At 40.9% G+C, this 21,685-nt stretch overlaps 1 protein-coding gene across 1 annotated transcript in view; it reads left to right on the top strand.

The window, feature by feature from the left end:
- The window catches only part of LOC124720295, a 208,138-nt gene that overhangs the window by 77,442 nt on the left and 109,011 nt on the right, over nucleotides 1-21,685 (top strand). The window contains exon 5 of the mRNA XM_047245608.1: nucleotides 13,444-13,964. Coding sequence (XP_047101564.1) covers nucleotides 13,444-13,964 — 521 coding nt within the window. The remainder of the gene's footprint in view (nucleotides 1-13,443; nucleotides 13,965-21,685) is intronic.

Genomic DNA, 21,685 nt, shown 5'->3' on the forward strand with positions numbered 1-21,685 from the left:
ATATGCCTTAACTTTTGTAAATAAAATTCCTCAGAAAATTTCAAAGCCAATTTCCTCTCTGAACTTGTGAAAAGTGTTAAGAACAACCAGTTTTTGGCCACTTTTTAAAGGTGTTCCGTTTGTCTGTTTTAGTATGGAGCAGGAAATTGCATCAGCAATTTTCACCGTATATACAAACATCAAAAAAACTTTTGCATCATCCCAGTTGCCAGAACTCCTGAAGATAGATGTTGACTGTGGATATTGTATCACAGACACAGTCCCTTTCACTATTCAGAGATGTCACTAAACCCACTCAAAGATGTAAACAACCATGCATGAGCAGCGCCTATTAGATGGAGGGGGTCCGATAGCCGATCAGTTCCAATCATTCCACCAGGAATGAGGTACACGACTCGTCTTGTTTGTAGTTCAGCCATGCCTAGACAGTCAATAACACAGTTTGATCACATCCACATTGTTACTGTGTGCCAGGAAGGGCTCTCAACAAGGGAAGCGTCCAGCCGTCTTGGAATGAACCACAGCGATGTTGACCAAACCTGGAGACGATACAGAGAGAACTGTCAATGACAAGCCTCGCTCAGGCCACCCAAGGGCTACTATTGCGGTGGATGACAGCTACCTATGGATTATGGCTCGGAGGAACCCTGACAACAATGCCACGATGTCGAATAATGCCTTACTTGTAGCCACAGGATGTCATGTTACGATTCAAACTGTGCGCAATAGGCTGCATGATGCGCAACTTCGGTCTCAACGTCCATGGCGAGGTCCATCTTTGCAACCATGACACCATGCAGCACGGAACTAGTTGAATCTTGTAAGTAATATAGTCATTTATTCGAACTGGAATTTTATCCTGCGTTAGTCTATGTTTCTTTTTGTTTCTTTGTTGTGATGTATCATTTGTGTTTATGCCTTGCATTATCATGGATGAGTCCGAATATGACGGAAGATGGTGAAATCTTGTAATGGCACATTGCCTATTCCTCTCAAATAACAGTAAGGGGACTACTATATTTTGTGCTTTGGGGGTGGATAGATGGGAGAGGCAGATATCAACATAAACTATATCAAAGGACCTCACAATGTTAATCTATCAATTGTAAAATGTAAATATGATTAAACAGTTCATTTATATATATAAAATTAATGATTAATGAGAGACATCCAACCCAAGATACTTCAAACCTCATTGAAAGTAGTGTTCCATCACACACCCAACCTCCTCAGCATTATAGTCCATTTCTGTACCACTCTCAATCCCAATCACATCCCTGTGGGAGGCCCAGGTGCAAGAGCCACCCAGTCCCTCACCCAGCACTTTCTATTCCAGTCTTGTCACAGGCTTGTTGTATCCCTTCAGAGGCTGCCTAACTGTGACAGCAGCCACCGTCATATACCAGCTCTGCTGCAATTGTTGCAGAGCTTTTTATATTGTTGTATTTGCCAACCAGCTGTCTGCCAGGATGAACAGCCATCACTGAACTGTGGCCTAGAGCAAAGTAGAGCACCCTGTGGCGCATCACACAGCTGAACATAACACGCTTAATTTTCATGGCTGCTTCACAACCCAAGCTATCTGGATCCTCCCCTGCACCACCAGCTTTTCTGAAGAGCACAGATGGGAGTATCCTTACAACACATTCTTTGCACCTGAAGTTATCCCGACCTCACCCTGTGGCAACATACTCTTCCCACACCCTCCATCTAACAGTCTTCACCTCCACTATTCTGTTACCTCATCCCTATTCTTGTCTCCCAACCTCTTTGTTTGGCACCCTCTGCCAACACACCCACCCATCTTTCCCATTCCCCACTTCTCTCCCTTTTTGCTCCATGTTTCCCCCCAATTCCCTTCCCCACAGCCTCCCAAAGCAACACTTGTTACCAGCCTAGTCCCCTGCATGGCCTGCCAGACAGGCTTATCTCTCCTCCCACATGTACACTGCTATCTCAGTCCCTTCCCTTTCCCCACCCCCTCCAGGCTGCTGCTTCCCTTCTATGTGACAGTTGCATGCCACAGATGGCAGTGAAGATGTAGGCATCAGGTGTGTCTGCTTGTGTGAACAACTTAACGTGTCATCTTTACAGTAAATAGCAATCTGTTTTTTCGTTATATTGTCGATATTCGAGCCTTGAGTTTTCACTGTTTAAAATTAATACTTTAAATGTAACAGTATACTTGCACTATACTTTCACCCATACCCTTCATCTTTTTCTGATGAAGGTGGCGTCTAAAAATTTATGTGTAAGTGTCTTTTAATTGTGCCTGTCTGCAACACAATGTTTCACCTTTACAGTAAGTAGCAATCTGTCTTTTCCTACATTGTTGATATTCTGACCTGGAGTTTCCTTGTTTGATATATTAAATTTAATTATGATTACTTTAATTAATTAATATATTTAAAGAATAATTATTTTAAATGATACATTTCTGATGGTTTGTGGTTTCAACTGTCCTTCAGCAGCAATATTCTGTTGTCATGTCCTCACTTTATCCTTCCTGTTTGTTTCTCTTCTATGGGTCAGAGCACATGGCTCTGGCAGCTGTTTCAAATCCCGTACAGTTTGTTGTTGCTATATCTGTTGCCTGACATTTCTGTAGTGGTCTCTACAGTTATGAATGCTGTATTGCCTCATGTTTGCAGTGATTTTCATAAAAAATTATTATTTTATTGGAAAACGGAAACCCAGCAAGAATCTTCTACCAGTGATGTTATGGGTGGAAACATCAAAACTACAACTTTTCATGACACTTTCTCAATTTATGAAGAGAAAGGCATGATCACCAACAATTTTCCTGCCTATGTGACTCCTGTAGAAATATCTAGGGGTCAAGCAATTGCAGAGCAGGTTACTGAAATTATGAATGATAATTTCATAGTAAATAATGGAGATATGACATTATGCACTGAACCTAACAAACAAGATCTTTATGAAGAGGTATGTGGTTGGTCTCTCTCTCTCTCTCTCTCTCTCTCTCTCTCTCTCTGATTCGATTCCCACTGTTAATTTTTTCCCTCTCCTTGCATTGCTATTGCCTATTGTTGTAATGTTCTCTTCATCAGCTGTTCATAACAGCCCACTGAACCCTGAAACCCTTTGTACGTTTCGAAGCTGTTCAATGCAACTATGTTATTTTTAATAACAGGAACTTACATTTTGGAAGAGCATCAGCAAAATCAATCACTTTCTTCATATCAGTCAAGGACATGACAGTATGAGAGAAATATCCTTTGGAATGCTCAAAAAAATGTCAGACTGTACTCACAAATATTTAGAGTGTTGTACTCGCAAATATTTAGAGTGTTGTACTCACAAATATCTAGAGTTTTTTATGGCCTACTCAGATGTGATATTTTAGGCACCTGAAAGGGACATCCACATGCTTCTACTCACAAAATTTGAGCCAAATCAGTGAACCCTATCCTGCACCTTTTCCTTTGCAAGATTGAATACAAGACACGAGATTCCCTCTGTTGATCAGGAACTGTTCAGTCACTTCTCCTCACCTTGTATGCCAAATATTATTGCTGAAGTTCTTCCACAATCAACATTCACATTTCATGTGTGAGAACGGTCTGCTGCACTTAGGGTAAGTTAGCAAAGATACAGAACAAACCTTTTAAAAGTGATCTGTATCAGAGTTAACACAAACATCTTGTTCTCTTTGTCTGCAGGATTGTAGTGCCACATCCATTGAAACTTTGCAGACTTGTTCATAACTAAAAAAAATATACACAAGATAGTACAGAATCACTGTTAATGTGTAGTCCATGCAGAGTTCAATAACTAATGAAAACACTTAATACAGTAAGTTTAGAAGTAGACCTACAAAACATGTAATAGAAAATGGTGCAAGTTGACAGCTGAGCCATAGAACAGTTTAGTTTTCCTATTCAGATCACTTCTTGACTACAGCTGGATGGAGAGCTGAAGACAAACATAAAGGACTGAGTATGGTCCCTGTTTTGTTCCTAAATACATTAAAAATTCTGACATGTTTGAAATTAAAGTTTACAATCAGTGTTTGTTACCAGTTTTATTCTAAAGCAGTGGCACGTGGCCATTAAATTAAAAAACCATTCAAACACTCAAAGGTTGTCCATCGAGCAATAAGGAGATGCACGTTGGGAATTACTAGAAGATAAGAGGAAACATACCAGTGGCTCAGGAAACAGACTTCAGTGGAAGATTAATTTGATAATGCTAACAAAAATGAAATTGAGGTGGACAGGACTTGTAGCCACACAATTTGATTGCAGATGGACCGAGCAAGCTACTTGCCGGAATCCGCTAGATTAAGATCAGAGATGCTGTACTTGTAGATAATGGATAGGTAACATTAAAAGACTTGAAACAATACAATGGAAGCATATGACTGAAGTGGTGGTGTGTTAAGTCCTAAATATCTTAGGATTTTTCATTGAACTGATATTTAGTATTTTATTTTTGAATTCATTTTCTTTCTTGACTCTTGTCTGGGTTGTGTTCAGGTTTTATTGTCAACAAGGCTTCGGTTTGGTTTAAATCTAGTGATTTTGTGACAGTCGACCAAACATCAATAGTGAAACACATTGGGTCTGTGCCACATCTCACTACTTTGTCACCTCTCAGCACGTAAATCACTAAAATGATTTATAACACTCTCCAATACTGAAAAATAGTGGAATAATGGAAGGAGTAAAGAAACTAGGCTGCTGAGGTACGAATATGAAGCTGTCTAGGACAGTGTAGCTGAGCTTGTATACGTGTTGCTTTGGGTCGCTTGAACATACTGTATCTGGTGTTGGCTTTGACTTGTGATGTAATGATGTTATGACATGCAATGTCATAGAGAGAGAACAGAACATTGGATATATTTATTTAGGAATTAGTTTAGTTTTATTTTTTGTAATTTAATTTAGTAATTACACACATCAAAAAAAGTTTTGCATCAGTTTGGTTCCAAGAGTTCTGGAACCTGTACAGAAAATTGGAATAGAGATCAACATAAACATTATTTCCACCCTTTTTATTGCTTATGAAATCCACACATTGCATGTTGTACCACCATACAGCGAGATCTTCAGAGATGGTGGTCCAGATTGTTATACGCACCGGTACCTCTAATACCCAGTAGCACATCCTCTTACATTGGTGCATGCCTGCTTTCATTGTGTCATACTATGCACAAGTTCATCAAGGCACTGTTGGTCCAGATTGACCCACTCCTCATCAGCAATTCAGCGCAGATCCCTCAGAGTGGTTGGTGGTTCACGTTGTCCATAAACAGCCCTTTCCACACTATCCCAGGCATGTTCGATAGAGTTCATGTCTGTAGAACATGCTGGCCACTCCAGTTGAGTGATGTCGTTATCCTGAAGGATGTCATTCACAAGATGTGCACGATGGGGGCATGATTTGTCGTCCAGGAAGATGAATGCCTTACCAATATGCTTGCACTATCTGTCGGAGGATGCCATTCACATATCGTACAGCCATTACAGCACCTTCCATGACCACCAGCAGCGTTCATCGGCCCCACATAATGCCACCCAAACTCAGCAGGGAACCTCCACCTTGCTGCACTTGCTGGACAGTGTGTCTAAGGTGTTCAGCCTGACTGGTTTGCTTCCAAACAAGTCTCCGGTGATTGACTGGTTGAAGGCATATGCAACACTCGTCGGTGAAGATAAGGTGATGCCAATCCTGAGCGGGCCATTCGGTATGTTGTTGGGCCCATCTGTAGTGTTCTGCATGGTGTCATGGTTGCAAAGATGGACCTTGCCATGGACATCGGGAGTGAATGCTGCACATCACGCAACCTATTGCACAGAGTTTGAGTCGTAACATGACATCGTGTGGCTGCATGAAAATCATTATTCAACATGGTGGCATTGCTGTCAGGGTTCCTCAGAGCCATAATGTGTTGGTAGCAGTCATCCACCGCAGCAGTAGCCCTTGGGCAGCCTGAGTGAGGCATGTCATCAACAGTTCCTGTCCCTCTGTATCTCCTCCATGTCCGAACAACATCGCTTTGGTTCACTTCGAGACCCCTGCACACTCCCTTTTTGAGAGCCCTTCCTGGCACAAAGTAACAATGCAGAGACAATCAAACTGTAGTATTGACTGTCTAGGCATGGTTGAACTACAGACAGCACAAGCCATTTACCTCCTTCGTGGTGGAATGTCTGGAACTGATCAGCTGCCGGGCCTCCTCCGTCTAATAGGTGCTGCTCATGCATGGTTGTTTACATCTTTGAGTGGGTTTAGTGACATCTCTGAACAGTCAAAGGGACTGTGTCTGTGATACAATATCCACAGTCAATGTTAATGTTCAGGAGTTTGAGAAACTGGGATGATGAGTGTATTTTATCTTATTGAATTTTATCCAAGTGTTAGCTCCAGAACTATTTATGATGACCACACAGATAATAATCCTGTAGTGGTCCACATTTTCTTTTACCTCTTTGCTGGAATTGGTTTTATTATCTTTGTGTTAGATATAAAAGAAACAACTGATCAGTTTGCCACATAAATCTGTAATATTCCGTGTGATGCAAGCGTGTAGTGTTGTTCACATGAACAAATGATTGTTGAAAGAAAATAAATATTTAATGCCCTCAACTTATTACTTAACCAGTCACACACACACACACACACACACACACACACACACACACACACACACAAAGAATAAATTACAATTCATGAAGCCAAGTGATCAGTTACGTGCACTGAGATGTGCTACTCCATTTTTAATGATTATTGCATTATCCCTTCAAACATTTATGAAATCATTCTTTCCTCCCCTCCCCCCCCCCCACCCCCAACAAATATTCTAATGTCCAGTAAATAATAACACCTAAATCATATTGCACATAGTACCTGGAGATGATAGTGCTGGCCAAGATCGACTAGGAAAACTTTGCTGCAAGATACGACATATTTTATTTAACCACGAGCTGCAGTGTTGAAGTGCTGTGATGCTCCCAGATTTACCCTCTTCAGGTGTGTGGTCTACTGGCAGTGCCATGGACATCAGAGGGTCACGGGGGCAGGATGGCTGTTTGATGTCCTTGTCTCATGTTGCTGACACTGTTTACCTCACTTGGCAGTGCGTGGCTAAGTTAGCATTATGTGACCCTTAGTGAGCAGTGCCAGTGATGCATAAACCACTGAATTCTCATAGGCAGCCACTGCTACTGGTTTAGAAACTCACTCTGGTGTGTAATGGTCGCTGCCATACCTCCATGGTTGCAAACTGCTGCCCTCCAAGGCAGAAGTGTGGTGATGCATCGGAGCTCAGAGCCTGGGGGTGGCTCATCTGTTGTGTCATTCCGAGTCTACAGGTGCAGACATAAAACCGTGAGTTGGTCTGGTGGAGGTGGCTGCCCAGATTGGTATCAGCTGCTGGCTGGCCTGTAATATGATGGAGAATTGCACACAGCTGATGTCGTGGAAGGTGCTGCCAGACTGTGCATAATTGAGTTAGAAACAGAGAGTATTTATGGTGATTAATAACACTCTCGTTGTGCCGTTGCCTTGTTCCCAGGCACATACATATCAACATCTCAGTGTCTCAATGCTGTGGGAATATTCTGCAGGCTGGTTTGTAGTTGTGCGGCCTTTCACCACAGTGTACAGACAGACTCGCTTGTGGAATTACATGTCACCCCTTCTGTGCTCGACTGCTTGCCTTGCGTATGGCTGCAATGGAGCTGCTTTTAATTCAGTGACACACAAAATTTACTGAAGGCATTACAGTATGGTTGTGTCATGTACTGATACTTATAATTATACATAATATAAATGGATGGATAAAAAATCTTGTCACTGAGCGGCGGCAGGGGAACACACGTAAGAAAGGTATTACGTAGGCAAGCTTTAGGCAGAGAGCTGAAGGAAAAAGAACTGTTGAGGATTAGGAAAAGAGATAGAGTTCAGAAAAATCAGCCAGAACCCCAGGTCAGGGGAGACTTACTGGCCGGGATGAGAAGAAAAGACTACAATATATTTTCAAAAAATGATTATTTTCATTGTTATAGTTTTACATGATATTTTGTTGTATGTATGAGTCTTTACTTGTCAGTGTTTCAATAATTGAGTTGTCTCATTCATTGCCCCACAGTCACTTCAGAGTCCTTTACTCAGCTGTCCAAAGATCAATTACGAGAAAGGATGGTAATTCTTTCAATTCTTGTTCCTTAGTGTTTCAGGATGATCGTTAGACAGGCATACAAAATTGTGGATAAATATTGCTGATGAAATTATGTAGAATTATGGAACACCATAGGGACCGACAACCTAAGCAATTTGGTCCCATAAGATAAAAATAGAACACTATTTAAATGCTTCCCCATATGCAGAGGTCAGACAAAGATTAATGAAAGTCTGTTTGGAGCACAGCATGTATGCTGGAAAATCAGAAAAAAATTGTTACAGCCTGTAAATTTTGGTGTTCCAAGGGAGTTTATTGAAAATCAGGAGACTGATTGAATAACGGACTAAGTCAGCAAGAAATATGACAAGTAAAGAACTTTATAACTAGAAAAGAGAAAATGGTTGGGTACATATTACTATATGCCTTGTTTATGAAACTTGTTGTTGAAGGGATTGTGTAAATAAAGAGTTGTAGGATGGAAGATTAGGGTCACAGAAACAGCACAATAACCAAAATACACTGTGGTGACAAAAGACTTAGGAGACCTTCTAATGTTGTGTCAGACCTCCTTTTTCCTTGTGTAATGCAGTAGCTCAATGTGACATGGACTCGAGAAGTCATTGGAAGTCCCCTGTAGAAATGTTGAAGTATGCTGCTGCTATAGCCATCCATAATTGTGAAAATGTGGCCGGTGCTGGGTTTTGTGCACGAACTGACCTCTCAATTATGTCCTATAAATGTTCAATGGGATTTGTGTTGGGCGATCTGTGTGGCCAGATCGTTTGCTCGAATTGTACAGAATCTTCTTCAGACCGATCTCAAATGATTGTGGCTCAGTGACATGATGAATTGTCATCCATAAAAATTCCATTGTTGTTTGGTAACACGAAGCCCATTAATGGCTGCAAATGTTCTCCAAGTAGCCGAACATAACCGTTTCCAGCCAATGATCGATTCAGTTGGGCCAGAGGCCCCAGTACGTTCCATGTAAACACAGCCCACATCATTATGGAGCCACTACCAGCTTGCACAGTGCCTCGTTGATGACTTAGGTCCACGATTTCATGGGGTCTGCACCACACTCGAATCCTGCCATCAGTTTGTACCAACTGAAATTGGGCATCGTCTGATTATGCCACAGTTTTCCAGTCATTTAGGGTCCAACCAGCGTCTTCACAAGCCCCATTTTGTGATGTTAGGAAAGCCACTCGTGTTGGTCATCTGCTGTGAGAGCTCATTAATGCCAAATTTGGTGCACCGTCCTAATGCGTATGTTTATCGTACATCCCACATTCATTTCTGTGGTAATTTCTCGCAGTGTCACTTGTCTGTTGGCACTGACAGCTCTGTGCAAATATCACTGCTCTCAATTGTTAATTGAAGGCAGTTGGCCAGTGCATTGTGCTTGGTGAGAGGTAATGCCCGAAATTCTGTATTCTCAGCACAGTCTCCGCACTGTGGATCTCAGAAAATTGAATTATGTAATTATTACCAAAATGGAGTATCCCGTGTGTCTAGCTCCAACTACCACTCCACATCTAAAGTCTGTTAATTCATCTCTTGTAGCCCTGATCTCATTGGACACCTTTTGACATAAATCATCTGAGTTCAAGTGGCAGCTTCACCAGTGCACTGTCCTTTTATACCTTTTGTACACAACACTACTGCCATCTGTATTTGTGCATATTGCTATCCCATTACTTTTGTCACTTCAGTGTAAAGGCCCTTTGTTCAAAAGCACATACCTGTGAAATCAAAATTTGCCACTCAGTAACATTTGATACTATGTTACTTGTAAAATGCTCAGATCATTGTTGACATGCTTTGACATGCAGTACTTTACAGTAGTTGAGAAGCTGCCACTGAAGCATGTACCACCCTTTGACAGCACGCTTAATGTGGTCAGTCAGTGTAATTTAAGGAAACCGCAGAAAAGTTAAAGTGCTACCAGTCTAAAACATACCAGTCTGTTTATGGGTCATTAAAGGAAGCCTTACTAGCCACCCAAAGATCCTATGCCCTTGCCATGTTTGTGTTTGTTGATGATATCATTATGATCTGATCTGTGTCTGGGCCAAGACACTATATCCTCATTCTTCCACAGCATCCAGACTCTCTCTCCTCTTCCGTTCACATGGTCCTCTTTAACTTGGTGTGCCACCGTACTGGACAATAATCTCCATCTCTCTGATGGCTCTGTGAGTACCTCTGTCATTGAGACTACAAACCATCAACAGTACTTTATTCTGTTAGCAGCCATCCCCTCCAATAGACCATGACCACATGTTGATGTCATACCTGGAGTAACAGGCAATGTGCACCTATGGTATGCTGGCAGAACCTTCACAGTCACTCCATTGCAAACCTAGTCTACAAGTATATCTCCTGTTGCATATCCACATATGGCCCTAATCCTTGAACCAGTCAACTGAACCAGTTGCTGTGGAATGCTCCCATTGTTACTCTGGACTAAAACAACTTAACCACATTTTTAGCTCAGCGTCTACCTTCATTTAATAGTGCCCTAAAATGATGAATATCATTGCCGCTGATTCTGCTTAATGTCCCACTGCAGCAGACAGCAGTGATGCCCCTTCAAGTTACATATCTTTTAATTGTGCCTATCTGCAACTTAACATGTCATTTTTACGATACGTAGCAATCTATCTTTTTCTATATGTTCAATCTATGGAGAGGCACTAGTGTCATATCACAGTGACGAACTGGAAACTTTCAGCACAGTACAGGGACATGTAGAGGAATTATGGCTCAAGTTTAAAAGAATAGTTGACTATACACTGGAAAGTTAAATACCCAGTATAACAGTTCATGATGTGAGAGATCCTCTATGGTATACAATCACTGTAGAGAATCTTCTAAAGAAACAGACTACTGGATAATGTGTGTAAAAGAAACCATAGGGCTGCAGATAGAGATGCTAAATGAAATGTGTTTGGCAGTTAAGTGAGCAACATTCATAGGTAAGGGCTTTTAGTAGCATGAAAGTTAGCATCCAGCCACTCGCGGGCTAGACGAGAACTGAAATTGAGAGTAGTAATGCAAAAGCAAAAATTCTTAACTCTGATTTCAAATGTTCCTTTACATAAGCAAACACAGGAGTATTGCACCAGTCAAATTTTTATACCACTGAAGAGATGAGTGAAATAGTATTAGTTTCAGTGATATTGAGAAACAGCTGAAATCATTAAATTTGAACAAAGCTCCAGGGCTCAATGGAGTACCTGTCAGATTCTGCCCAGTTTTCATCTGAGTTAGTCCCTCTGTTACTACAACCTATAGTAGTTCTCTCAGACAAAAAACCATACCCAGTAGCTGGAAGAAAGCATAGGTTACACTTGTCTATAAGAAGGTTAGCAGAAGTGATCCACAAAATTACTGTCCAGTATCCTGAACATTGATTTGTAGCAGAAACTTACAACATATTCTGAACCCAAGTATGGTGTATTGGGCAAAATATCTGACTGGGTTGAAGATTTCTTAGTAAGAAGGATGCAGCATGTTATCTTGGATAGAGAACTATTGACAAATATAGAACTGAAGTAACTTTGGATGTACCCAAGGGAAGTGTGTTGGGTCTCTTGCTGTCCATGTTGCATATTTATGACCTTGCAAACAATATTAATAGTAACCTCAACTTTTTTCAATGATGCAGCTATCTACAATGAAATACAGTTTGAAGGAAACTGCAAAAATATTCAGAGCGTTGCAAAGATTGACAACTTTCTTCAAATGGTTGGAAATGTAAAATTGTGCACTTAACAAAATGAAAAATAAAAAATTAACATGGTATCAGATGAACATAATATCAGTGAATCATAGTTGAAATTTGTAAACTCACACAAATACCCGAGTGTAACACTTGGTAGGACATGAAAGGGAAAAAGACATAAGGTCGATCGTAGGTAAAGCAGGTAGCTAACTTCAGTTTTCTGGTAGAATAGTAGGGAAATGCAATTAGTTTACAAAGGAAACAGATTAAAAATCAATCATGTGACCCATCTTAGAATATTGCTTGTGTGGGACTCTTACCAATTAGGACTAGTAGGGGATATTGAATGCATACAGAGAAGGGCAGCTTGAATGGTCACAGGCTTGTTTTATGAATGGTCACAGGTTTGTTTGATCCACAGAAGAGAGTCATGGATTTTGAAAGAAGTGAACTGGCAGCCTCAGAGTCCTGAGAACATCTCCTAACAAAGTTTCAAGAATTGCTATCAATTTTGACTCTTTCAAATATACTGCAAACTCCTACAGATTGCTTTCATAGGTTTTGTGATGACAAGATTAAATTTATTGCAGCACACACAGAGGCTTGTGAACAATCATTCTTCCTGTGCTCCATGTGGGAATGGAATAGGAAAAAGATTATATAGTACAGTGCTCTTCACAGTGGTCCACAGAGTGTAGCTGTAGAATATCCCTCCCCAACAGTCATATCCTACCCTATCAGAGACAGGGTCATCTGTGAAAGCAGTCATATTGTATACCAACTCAGCTGTGACTTTGGTACAGATTTTTATGTAAACTTGACACTTGAGTAATAACCAATCTAAAACTACAACAAAGAGCAAAATTGACTATCCAGTTGCAGAACATGTTGCTGAGCGCAACAGGCTTGACTTCTTGGTTATTGCACAACCTGTGGCGTCTGCTCATGGGTGGGTCTTCTGTTTCTGCATACCTATCTCTTTCCATTGTTGCCTTTTCCTCCCACTGCCTTTCACCCTCACTGCTCCTCTCACCCTCTCCATCCAACAGAACTCCTCACACCATTGGGCTGCTGCCCTAGGGCTATGTAATCAGTTGGGTCAATGTAGCTGTGCATGTTTGAGTCAATGGGTCTATGTTTTTCATCAGCTTAGAAGGAGAACATTGAAAGCTAAGAAGAACATTGTCCAAAAACACAACAAAATTTCCAGTCTTGTTCTATGTGCATGTTGTCTATTCAGTACCCTGCCTTTATGGTTAGTGGTTATCTTTATGTAGATTCTGAGAAAGCTTGCTTTCTTTTTCTGCCAGATTTTGTCTTAGTTCATTTTAAACTCATTTAACTGACTTAGTTACCAGTTAAGAGTTTTAGTTTCACAGATTTGCTTGTTTATCATTTAATTCTTGTACATAAATATTTATATCACATTGTAAATGATATGATAATTCCAATAATTAATTATTTTATTTCTTTTTGACTGTTTCACATTCATGCCTTAAGTTGACCACTTCATTATAATCACTTCAGTTTTAATCTTTTTTTTTGTTTTCTGTCTGTTAATCAGGAGAACCACATGATTTTCAGTGGAAGGGAAATGACAATGCAGCTATTTTAGACAGCTGTTCCTCCTTAGAAAAGCCCCCTGGACAATCATTACAAGAAAGTAGTTGTGAGGAATTCAGAAACAAAACTCAAAAGAGGAATTTTGCGTTTTCACCCTTACCTGCCAACAATAAGTTCACAGATACAGTTCATGGACTTGGTTCTAATAATGCTATAGATGAAAAATGTGATACTAAAAGTACTGGAAATCAGCCACGTTTAGAAGAAGAAAGAACTAATTGTGTAATCCCCAAAAGAAATAAACCAGAATGTAGCAACACAGTTACAACTACAAAGAATCATTTTCTGGCAGCTGAAAGAAGTTTCGATGTTATTAGTGATAGTGAAGACTCAAGTGATGAAGATAATGGCATTGTTGACTTGGACACAAATTGTCAAGAGGCAAAAATCAATGATAATCAGTATGGAAATAAGAAGCAATCGGTTGTCATGAGAAGAACTAATACACCTCAGACATTGGTGGTAAGTTTAATCGGTGGTGGTGGTGGTCGTCGTGGTGGTGGTGGAGGAGGAGGACGAGCATTGATATTGATATTACATCGGAAAAATTTGATTTTTTAGCATATAATCTTCTTAAAATATTAACCTGGTTTTCAAAATGATTCTGCACACACATTTCAGGTTAATCTTCTCATCTCTGGGATATCTTGAGTTTAATGTACGTCATTTAGTAGTTCACTAAAATACCTTCGTTTCTTCAGCATATATTTCACAGTGCCATGTAAAAGTAACTATGCAGCTATTCTCACTATTTGGCATACTCTCCCAGTAGATTGTCCATATGATGATCCCTCAGATCTTGTTTTGACTTCTTTGCCATGATCATGATTCGCAAAATAAGTCCATTGTCTAGTAAGCAGTTTCTTGATAATTTCAGCAGGATGGAGAAAAATTGTGTCACAAAATTTTAACCCTAGATAGCTGATGCCAATAGGAACCAAAATTACTAATGTTGTGTAGGTCGACAACGCGCCCTTTTTAAACTATGGAAACTTATCACCACGTGCTCCAATTGGCTGTGGGATTGCCCTGTTGCTGTTCATCGGTTGACGGGCAGTGCTATGGTTGTCGGTTCACACATACAAACATCCCTCCCCCCGTCAGTGCCACCATGTGATACACACACGTCGAATTGGTCTTGTTGTTTGTCTCCACCTCACATCAGAGGCATTCACACATAAGCTTTGCTTCAGAGCACACAAACATCACCTGTGATTTAGTCATGCAGTAAGCATGGCAGCACAGTATTGATTTGAGGAACAATGAGATATGAGTTTTGTCTATGGACTAGCCAGTGCTAATGCGCATGAAGCTCAACAGTTGTATGAGGAACGGTATGCAGCAAGACGCCACCCAAACCCCCAGATGTTTACAGCAATTAACCAGCAACTTAGTGAAACATGCTCATTAGTGGGATATCGTGATGATGCTGGAAGACCTCGAACATGATAGGGTGCTGCATTTGAAGAGACTGTTCTCAAGCACTTCAAGGAAGCACCTACGACGAGTCCTCGAGTGGTTGGACACAACTTGGGGGTCACTCATCAGTTAGTCTGTGAGGTTCTGAGTAACTACGGCCAGCATCCATTTAGTTTCCACCCTGTCAAAGACCTAAATCCTATGGCGGACTATGACCACAGGCTAGGGTTTTTCCGGTGGTTTCTGTTAAGTGTTGCACGAGGTCCTGACTTCCCCACCATTGTGTTGTTTACCAACGAGTGCACCTTCTGTCAAGATGGCCTTTACAACACTCAAAACATTCATTACTGGGCAAGGGGAAATCCTCATGTCACATGCGTCCAGGGAAACCAGGAACGATTTTCATTTAACTTTTAGGTAATCATTGTGGGCAACCATCTGATTTGGCCAGTCCGTCTACCTCCTCAACTTACTGGGGCCAATTGCCATGATTTTTAGTAAGAAACTCTACCCAGCCTGCTGGAAGACGTTCTCCTGGACATCTGACTACGCATGTGGTTGCAGCATGATGGGGCATCCGCACATAACAGTTGTGCTGTGCACATATATTTAAATGAACTCTTCGACGGCCAGTTCAGTGGCAGAGGTGCTTGTAGGACATGGCCCTGGCGACCAGATCTCACGCCACCGAACTTTTTCCTATGGGGATTCTTCAAGTTTCTATTTCACCCACCTGGATGTGAACCACCTACAAATGAAGAGGAATTAATGTATCACATTCAGCATGCCACCAATCACATCAGGACAATGCCAGGAATCTTTGAAAGAGTTCGGCAAAACACCGTTCGGCATTACCAAGCTTGTGTCACTTCAGAGGGTCGCCAGTTTGAGCACCTGCTTTAGTAAACAGTGTCCTAGCTACAAAAAAGGCTCTTTTCAGTGCCGACACAATTTGTAAAAGGCTTTCTGTACATGAACTAACAGCTGTTGATGGGTTTGTTCCCAGAACGTCTTATCATGAAACTGCAATGGATGTGTCGGGACCTTGGTGGATTTGCCCCGAGGCCCCCAGAGTGGAAAGCTGGCACAGTACCATCGAGTGTGTGGGATGCCTTGGATACGTTGTGATCTCTGGCAGGCAAAGCATTCACAGTTATGCATTCTCCAGACCATCGGCAACAGGGCAAACCCGCAGTCAATCAAAGTGCATGGCAGCAAGTTTCCATAGTTTATAAATGGTGCGCTGTTGACCTACACAACATTATTTCTTTTGGGTTAAAATTTCGTGACACCTTTTTTTCGAAGTGCGTATTACTCCCTAAGAGCTTACTAGTTATTGTAATATACTGGGTGCTTTTCTGTCCGACTTAAGCTGAGGGCAATCATCAAGTAATGTATTTTGTAAGCAAATGTAGCTTATTTGACTATAAAAATTCAATTTATTGAAAGTAAGAACAGATACCTCGGTGAAGGTTTGAAATGAATCTGCTCCAGTTCTAATGAAGATCATTTCATTCACTACACTCATGTTGCCTCATCCTTCGTTGAATACTGAGGGGCTTAGCCAAGGATACTTCGGTCTCCTCAAACAATTGTGTACATAGGAGAAACTGCCCTTAATGTAAGTTTCTTAGCAGAAAGTCCAAAGCAGATTACAAATATTTTACTTCAGGTTATGTGTAAAACTAGGCACCAATTAATCAGTAATAATTGCAAAAGTAGGAGCGATGAGAACTATGCCCTTAATATTGATTTCAATGCTTTGTCATGTCTCAGTGAAGATGTGGCGCACAGTACCTGGCCTTGCCTTCAAATGCAAGAAGGTTGACAGTTCAGTGGGTGGTAAAAGAGTAAATTGTTTGTCTTCTGCAAATAAATCTCAAACGAAGAATGAATTACTGTGATTTCTAATGGTTCCACGTATTTATCAACTGAATGGCTGACTACATTGCTAGCGTTTGAGCATAATTTCACAACTCACCATAGGCAAAGGATTTCAAAGTGCAAAAAGGTGATGGAAGTACTCATAGAGTCTCAATTTGATAAAACTGACAGAAACAGTCATTCCTTGTAATTGACGACAAGGACTAGTTTCAGCTAAACAAGAGGCAAAACAAGCTAAAGCTAAAGGTAAAGAAATAATGATAAACCAACAATAAAGTTGGTTTAGGTTGAAATATTTCATTTGAGCAATTCTTGTGGTGTAGATAAATTGAACTAATGTACCACAAAGAAATGGGATGATACAAATAAGTCTAAAGAGGTCAAACAATAGAAAAATTAATTGCACTACTTGATCATTGCCCACCCAATACTGGAGTTAAAATTCATTTCAGCAAAGATACCCTAGTGGTCACAAATTTTATCCCAACCATCACTCCCTTATTTAACACAGTCACAATTATCACTGTGTCAGTGGCTGTCTCTCAGAAAAGCTGATTGGTCAATTTTTGCCACCAAAATAGTGTTTGAATTTAATCAGTTGAAGGGAATTGATGATATTGTGTAAGAAAAAGTGAGAATAAATCTCACACACTACAAGTGACAATCTCCCACTTCTTTGGGAAGTGTCTTGTGGTGTGGTGGCTAGAACTGATTGCTGCAGCCATCAAAGCATGGAGATGGGCACTTCAATGGTTCAAATGTCATTCTTCCACAGAAAACCTTACTAAGTGTGGGATTGATTTTTAATAAGAAAGGAAAAAAGAAATGTTAGGAACAGCTTAGCAAGAGTTCACACTTCATCTTCACTAGTATGGGCCGAACTTTGCCACATTTACAGTATTCAGCTCTGTAAAATACTTTTGGGTGTTCTTACCAATGATAAAATTATCACTGGCTCTTGTGTCAGAGATGAATACCTTGCCTTATTTCTCGCCATTGTGTCTGAATCCTGTAAACTTATGATGGGGTCAGTCACAGCACTTCGGGCTGTGTAATGTTTGAGTGAATTACAAACAGAACCCCCCCCCCCTCCCACACACCACACACACACACACACACACACACACACACACACACACACACACACACACACACACACACTCTCTCTCTCTCTCTCTCTCTTTCTGCCTCTCCTCACCAGTTAGGGCTGATCATGACTTATTTACTTATTTTAGGGAATTTTATGCTTTGGCTGCTGCAGTTTTACTAAAGATGATGTCAACATAGTTTCCAAGGTAATTTTGTTTTAAAATAATAAATCATATGCTGTGTGTATTACTGCGGTGTATTGTTTCGCCTGTGTACATCACCATTTTGACATTAGAGCATATTAAGATTTTGTCTTACTGAGCAAGTTGTTACCTTTTTGAAGATTTATTCATGAATAGGTATTCCACAAAATTATTCGATATAGTTCTGTCTCACTCATAGACTGTGCTTAATTATGACACATGACAAGAATGAATGTGAAGTTCCTCAAAACCAGTGACATATGGTCTGCATAGAAAGCGTCTGTTCAAACTAGAACAAGCCAGATTGGGGATTCAGCATCCAATATGTATGGTCACTACCAGTTGTCATGGATATCTCAGAAGTACAAGCAATTTTCTCAAAGATGAGACATGGAACTATAATGGATTCTCACAGAGTTAAAACTTCCGTGCATAAATACATGCCCATCAACTCTGTTTATTAAATTTTATCGTAGCAGACACAAGACTTTCCATTGATTATCTATCAGCAGTAGAAGAATTTTTCAGAAGCACCCTGGGGCTCTTGTCTTACTGTGTGTTTCATTCAGTTGTAATATAATGTGGCGAAAATGTTTTTGTGCTGAAGTTTGGAATGTGTATCACTGCTTAACACAAGAAAAACAATGGTCAATATGCCACATCTTATTAAAGATATCCTCCGCCAAAGAGAGAAAAAAAAAAAAAGAAAAAAGAAAAAAGAAAAAGGACGTATCTTGTGTAATCCAGAGTGCTTTTTCTTGATGCTGCCCTAGGTTCAACTTGATGTTACTGCATTGCCACGTGGGAATTGTGTAATGAAGTAAGTAAGTTTCAGTACTTCTTGTACACAAAGAATTTTATTTTGTATGCTAGATGTTTGACGGTGAACATACAAAGTCTGACTACATGCTGTTAATACAAAAATTCGGTCCAAGGCAGACTTAAGACTGATGTAGGACTAACCTCTGGCAGTGTAAAAATCGCCTCTATTTATATGATTTTAAACAATTGAAGGGGTCGGAGAGATATAGTCATAAGCCACATCGAACTGGTTTTGAGATACAGCGAGTTTAAAGTTCCACGGAGGTCTGAAAATGTTTAATACAAAATAGAAAAGTTATTTCTACTGCAAACACTTGCTTAATACTTGTGAAGCATGTTGTTAAATAGTCAACTCTCTGCATGCTATAAAATATTAATTTTAGAATGATTCTAATTCAGATGTAGTCAATGGTGGCTTATGACTATATCTCCCAAAAAATTGTTTAAAACATAAAGTATGAATTTGTAAGGATTTATCTTAACTACTCTTACACAGCAAGCAGAATATATAATTTTTGCACATTAATATGTACATATCAGGTATCTGAGACGTATAAATTACTTTTTCATTGATACAGTTACATCAAGGAAGTTCCCCTACCACATCATTGTACAGGTTATTTCCAGTACATGACCAAAAGAAATCTTGATTTGCTGCAGGTATGTATGGCATAAGAGACAGTACATCATCAATTTTTTTCTGGTTAATTGGTAGTGGCTTTCTGTACTTTATTGGTAGCTGATATGTATTTGGTTCGACTAGCCTTCCTTTCTTTTTGACACGAATATCCACTGACATGAAAGCTCCTATGTCTGAATAAGAGTGCTTTACACATAGCTTGAAGGGATCTTCAGACTCAATTTTAAATTGAGTAGCTTCACTGAAATGGTGGGGATCTCCAGATGTGGATTCTGTACATTTTGAGATCAATGTCTTCAGGCTTTCCAAACTTCTGAAGTCTTCTCTTACCATTTTAGTTACAATGAAATGTTTAGGAGTCGCAGATTTTATTACTTCTGCCCATTCATCTGGAGTGTACACTATTGGACGTCTGTTTCTTGCATACCGTTCAATGCGACCAAAATCACGACCGCAAGGTAGCATGGTGTCACCTACCACAGGGAAGTAATGCTGGACAGAATCAAATCTTTTGGTAGCAACAAGGGACCTTTCCAAAGCAATAATAGTCCAATTCTTTGCCTGACCCTTGCAGTTGTCTGTGATTATGTGGAGATGTTTTGTCTGAGGATTAGGTATCTCCAAGTACTTCAATAAGCAACTCCCAACCTCATCTGAGCCCCGTCCTCCATCATTCTTGCTCCACATAAACATATAACCCTTATTTGATCCACAGTCATGGATACCATAGTTGTAAGTCCGTATTTTCCTCTAGGAAAATGCTGGACCAACTGTTAGTTTAGGTGTGGGGAACGTATGCTGCATATCCATTGCTATCACGTGATGCTCTTTCGAATTTTATTTAGCCAGAGCAGTTAAAGACGCAATCATATTTTGTCCTCTGTCAGCATTTTTGAGATGCAGTTCATATTGTTGTTTCTTTTCTGTGACTTCTTCTGCACATAATTCTGGGTTATTTAATGCAATTAGAAATCCATCACATTTTGAACAGGTGTCACTTTTTGGTAGTTTGAAGCCTATGTTAAATTCAGATACGAAAATTTCTCTGAATTTACTTTCAGGTACTGCAGGAACCTGCTTTTCATTGCAGTATTCTGAGTATTTATCTCGAAATAAGGAAGCAGTTGTGAGATCACAATCCAAATACACTTTATTGGGGTTCTGTTGCCTACTGTAATGACTGTTATATTTCGGTATGACATAGAGAAATTGTCTAACACTTTGTATTGCTTCGTCTTGAAATTTATGTGGGTAGTTTCCATGTTTTCCTGAAAGAAAAAAAAGATGAACTTACACTCCTGGAAATGGAAAAAAGAACACATTGACACCGGTGTGTCAGACCCACCATACTTGCTCTGGACACTGCGAGAGGGCTGTACAAGCAATGATCACACGCATGGCACAGCGGACACACCAGGAACCGCGGTGTTGGCCGTCGAATGGCGCTAGCTGCGCAGCATTTGTGCACCGCCGCCATCAGTGTCATCCGGTTTGCAGTGGCATACGGAGCTCCATCGCAGTCTTTAACACTGGTAGCATGCCGCGACAGCATGGACGTGAACCGTATGTGCAGTTGACGGACTTTGAGCGAGGGCGTATAGTGGGCATGCGGGAGGCGGGGTGGACATACCGCCGAATTGCTCAACACGTGGGGCGTGAGGTCTCCACAGTACATCGATGTTGTTGCCAGTGGTCGGTGGAAGGTGCACGTGCCCGTCGACCTGGGACCGGACCGCAGCGATGCACGGATGCACACCAAGACCGTAAGATCCTACGCAGTGCCGTAGGGGACCGCACCGCCACTTCCCAGCAAATTAGGGACACTGTTGCTCCTGGGGTATCGGCAAGGACCATTCGCAACCGTCTCCATGAAGCTGGGCTACGGTCCCGCACACCGTTAGGCCGTCTTCCGCTCACGCCCCAACATCATGCAGCCCGCCTCCAGTGGTGTCGCGACAGGCGTGAATGGAGGGACGAATGGAGACGTGTCGTCTTCAGCGATGAGAGTCGCTTCTGCCTTGGTGCCAATGATGGTCGTATGCGTGTTTGGCGCCGTGCAGGTGAGCGCCACAATCAGGACTGCATACGACCGAGGCACACAGGGCCAACACCCGGCATCATGGTGT

Source organism: Schistocerca piceifrons, chromosome 11, assembly GCF_021461385.2.
Source record: "Schistocerca piceifrons isolate TAMUIC-IGC-003096 chromosome 11, iqSchPice1.1, whole genome shotgun sequence".
NCBI classification, from domain to species: domain Eukaryota; kingdom Metazoa; phylum Arthropoda; class Insecta; order Orthoptera; family Acrididae; genus Schistocerca; species Schistocerca piceifrons.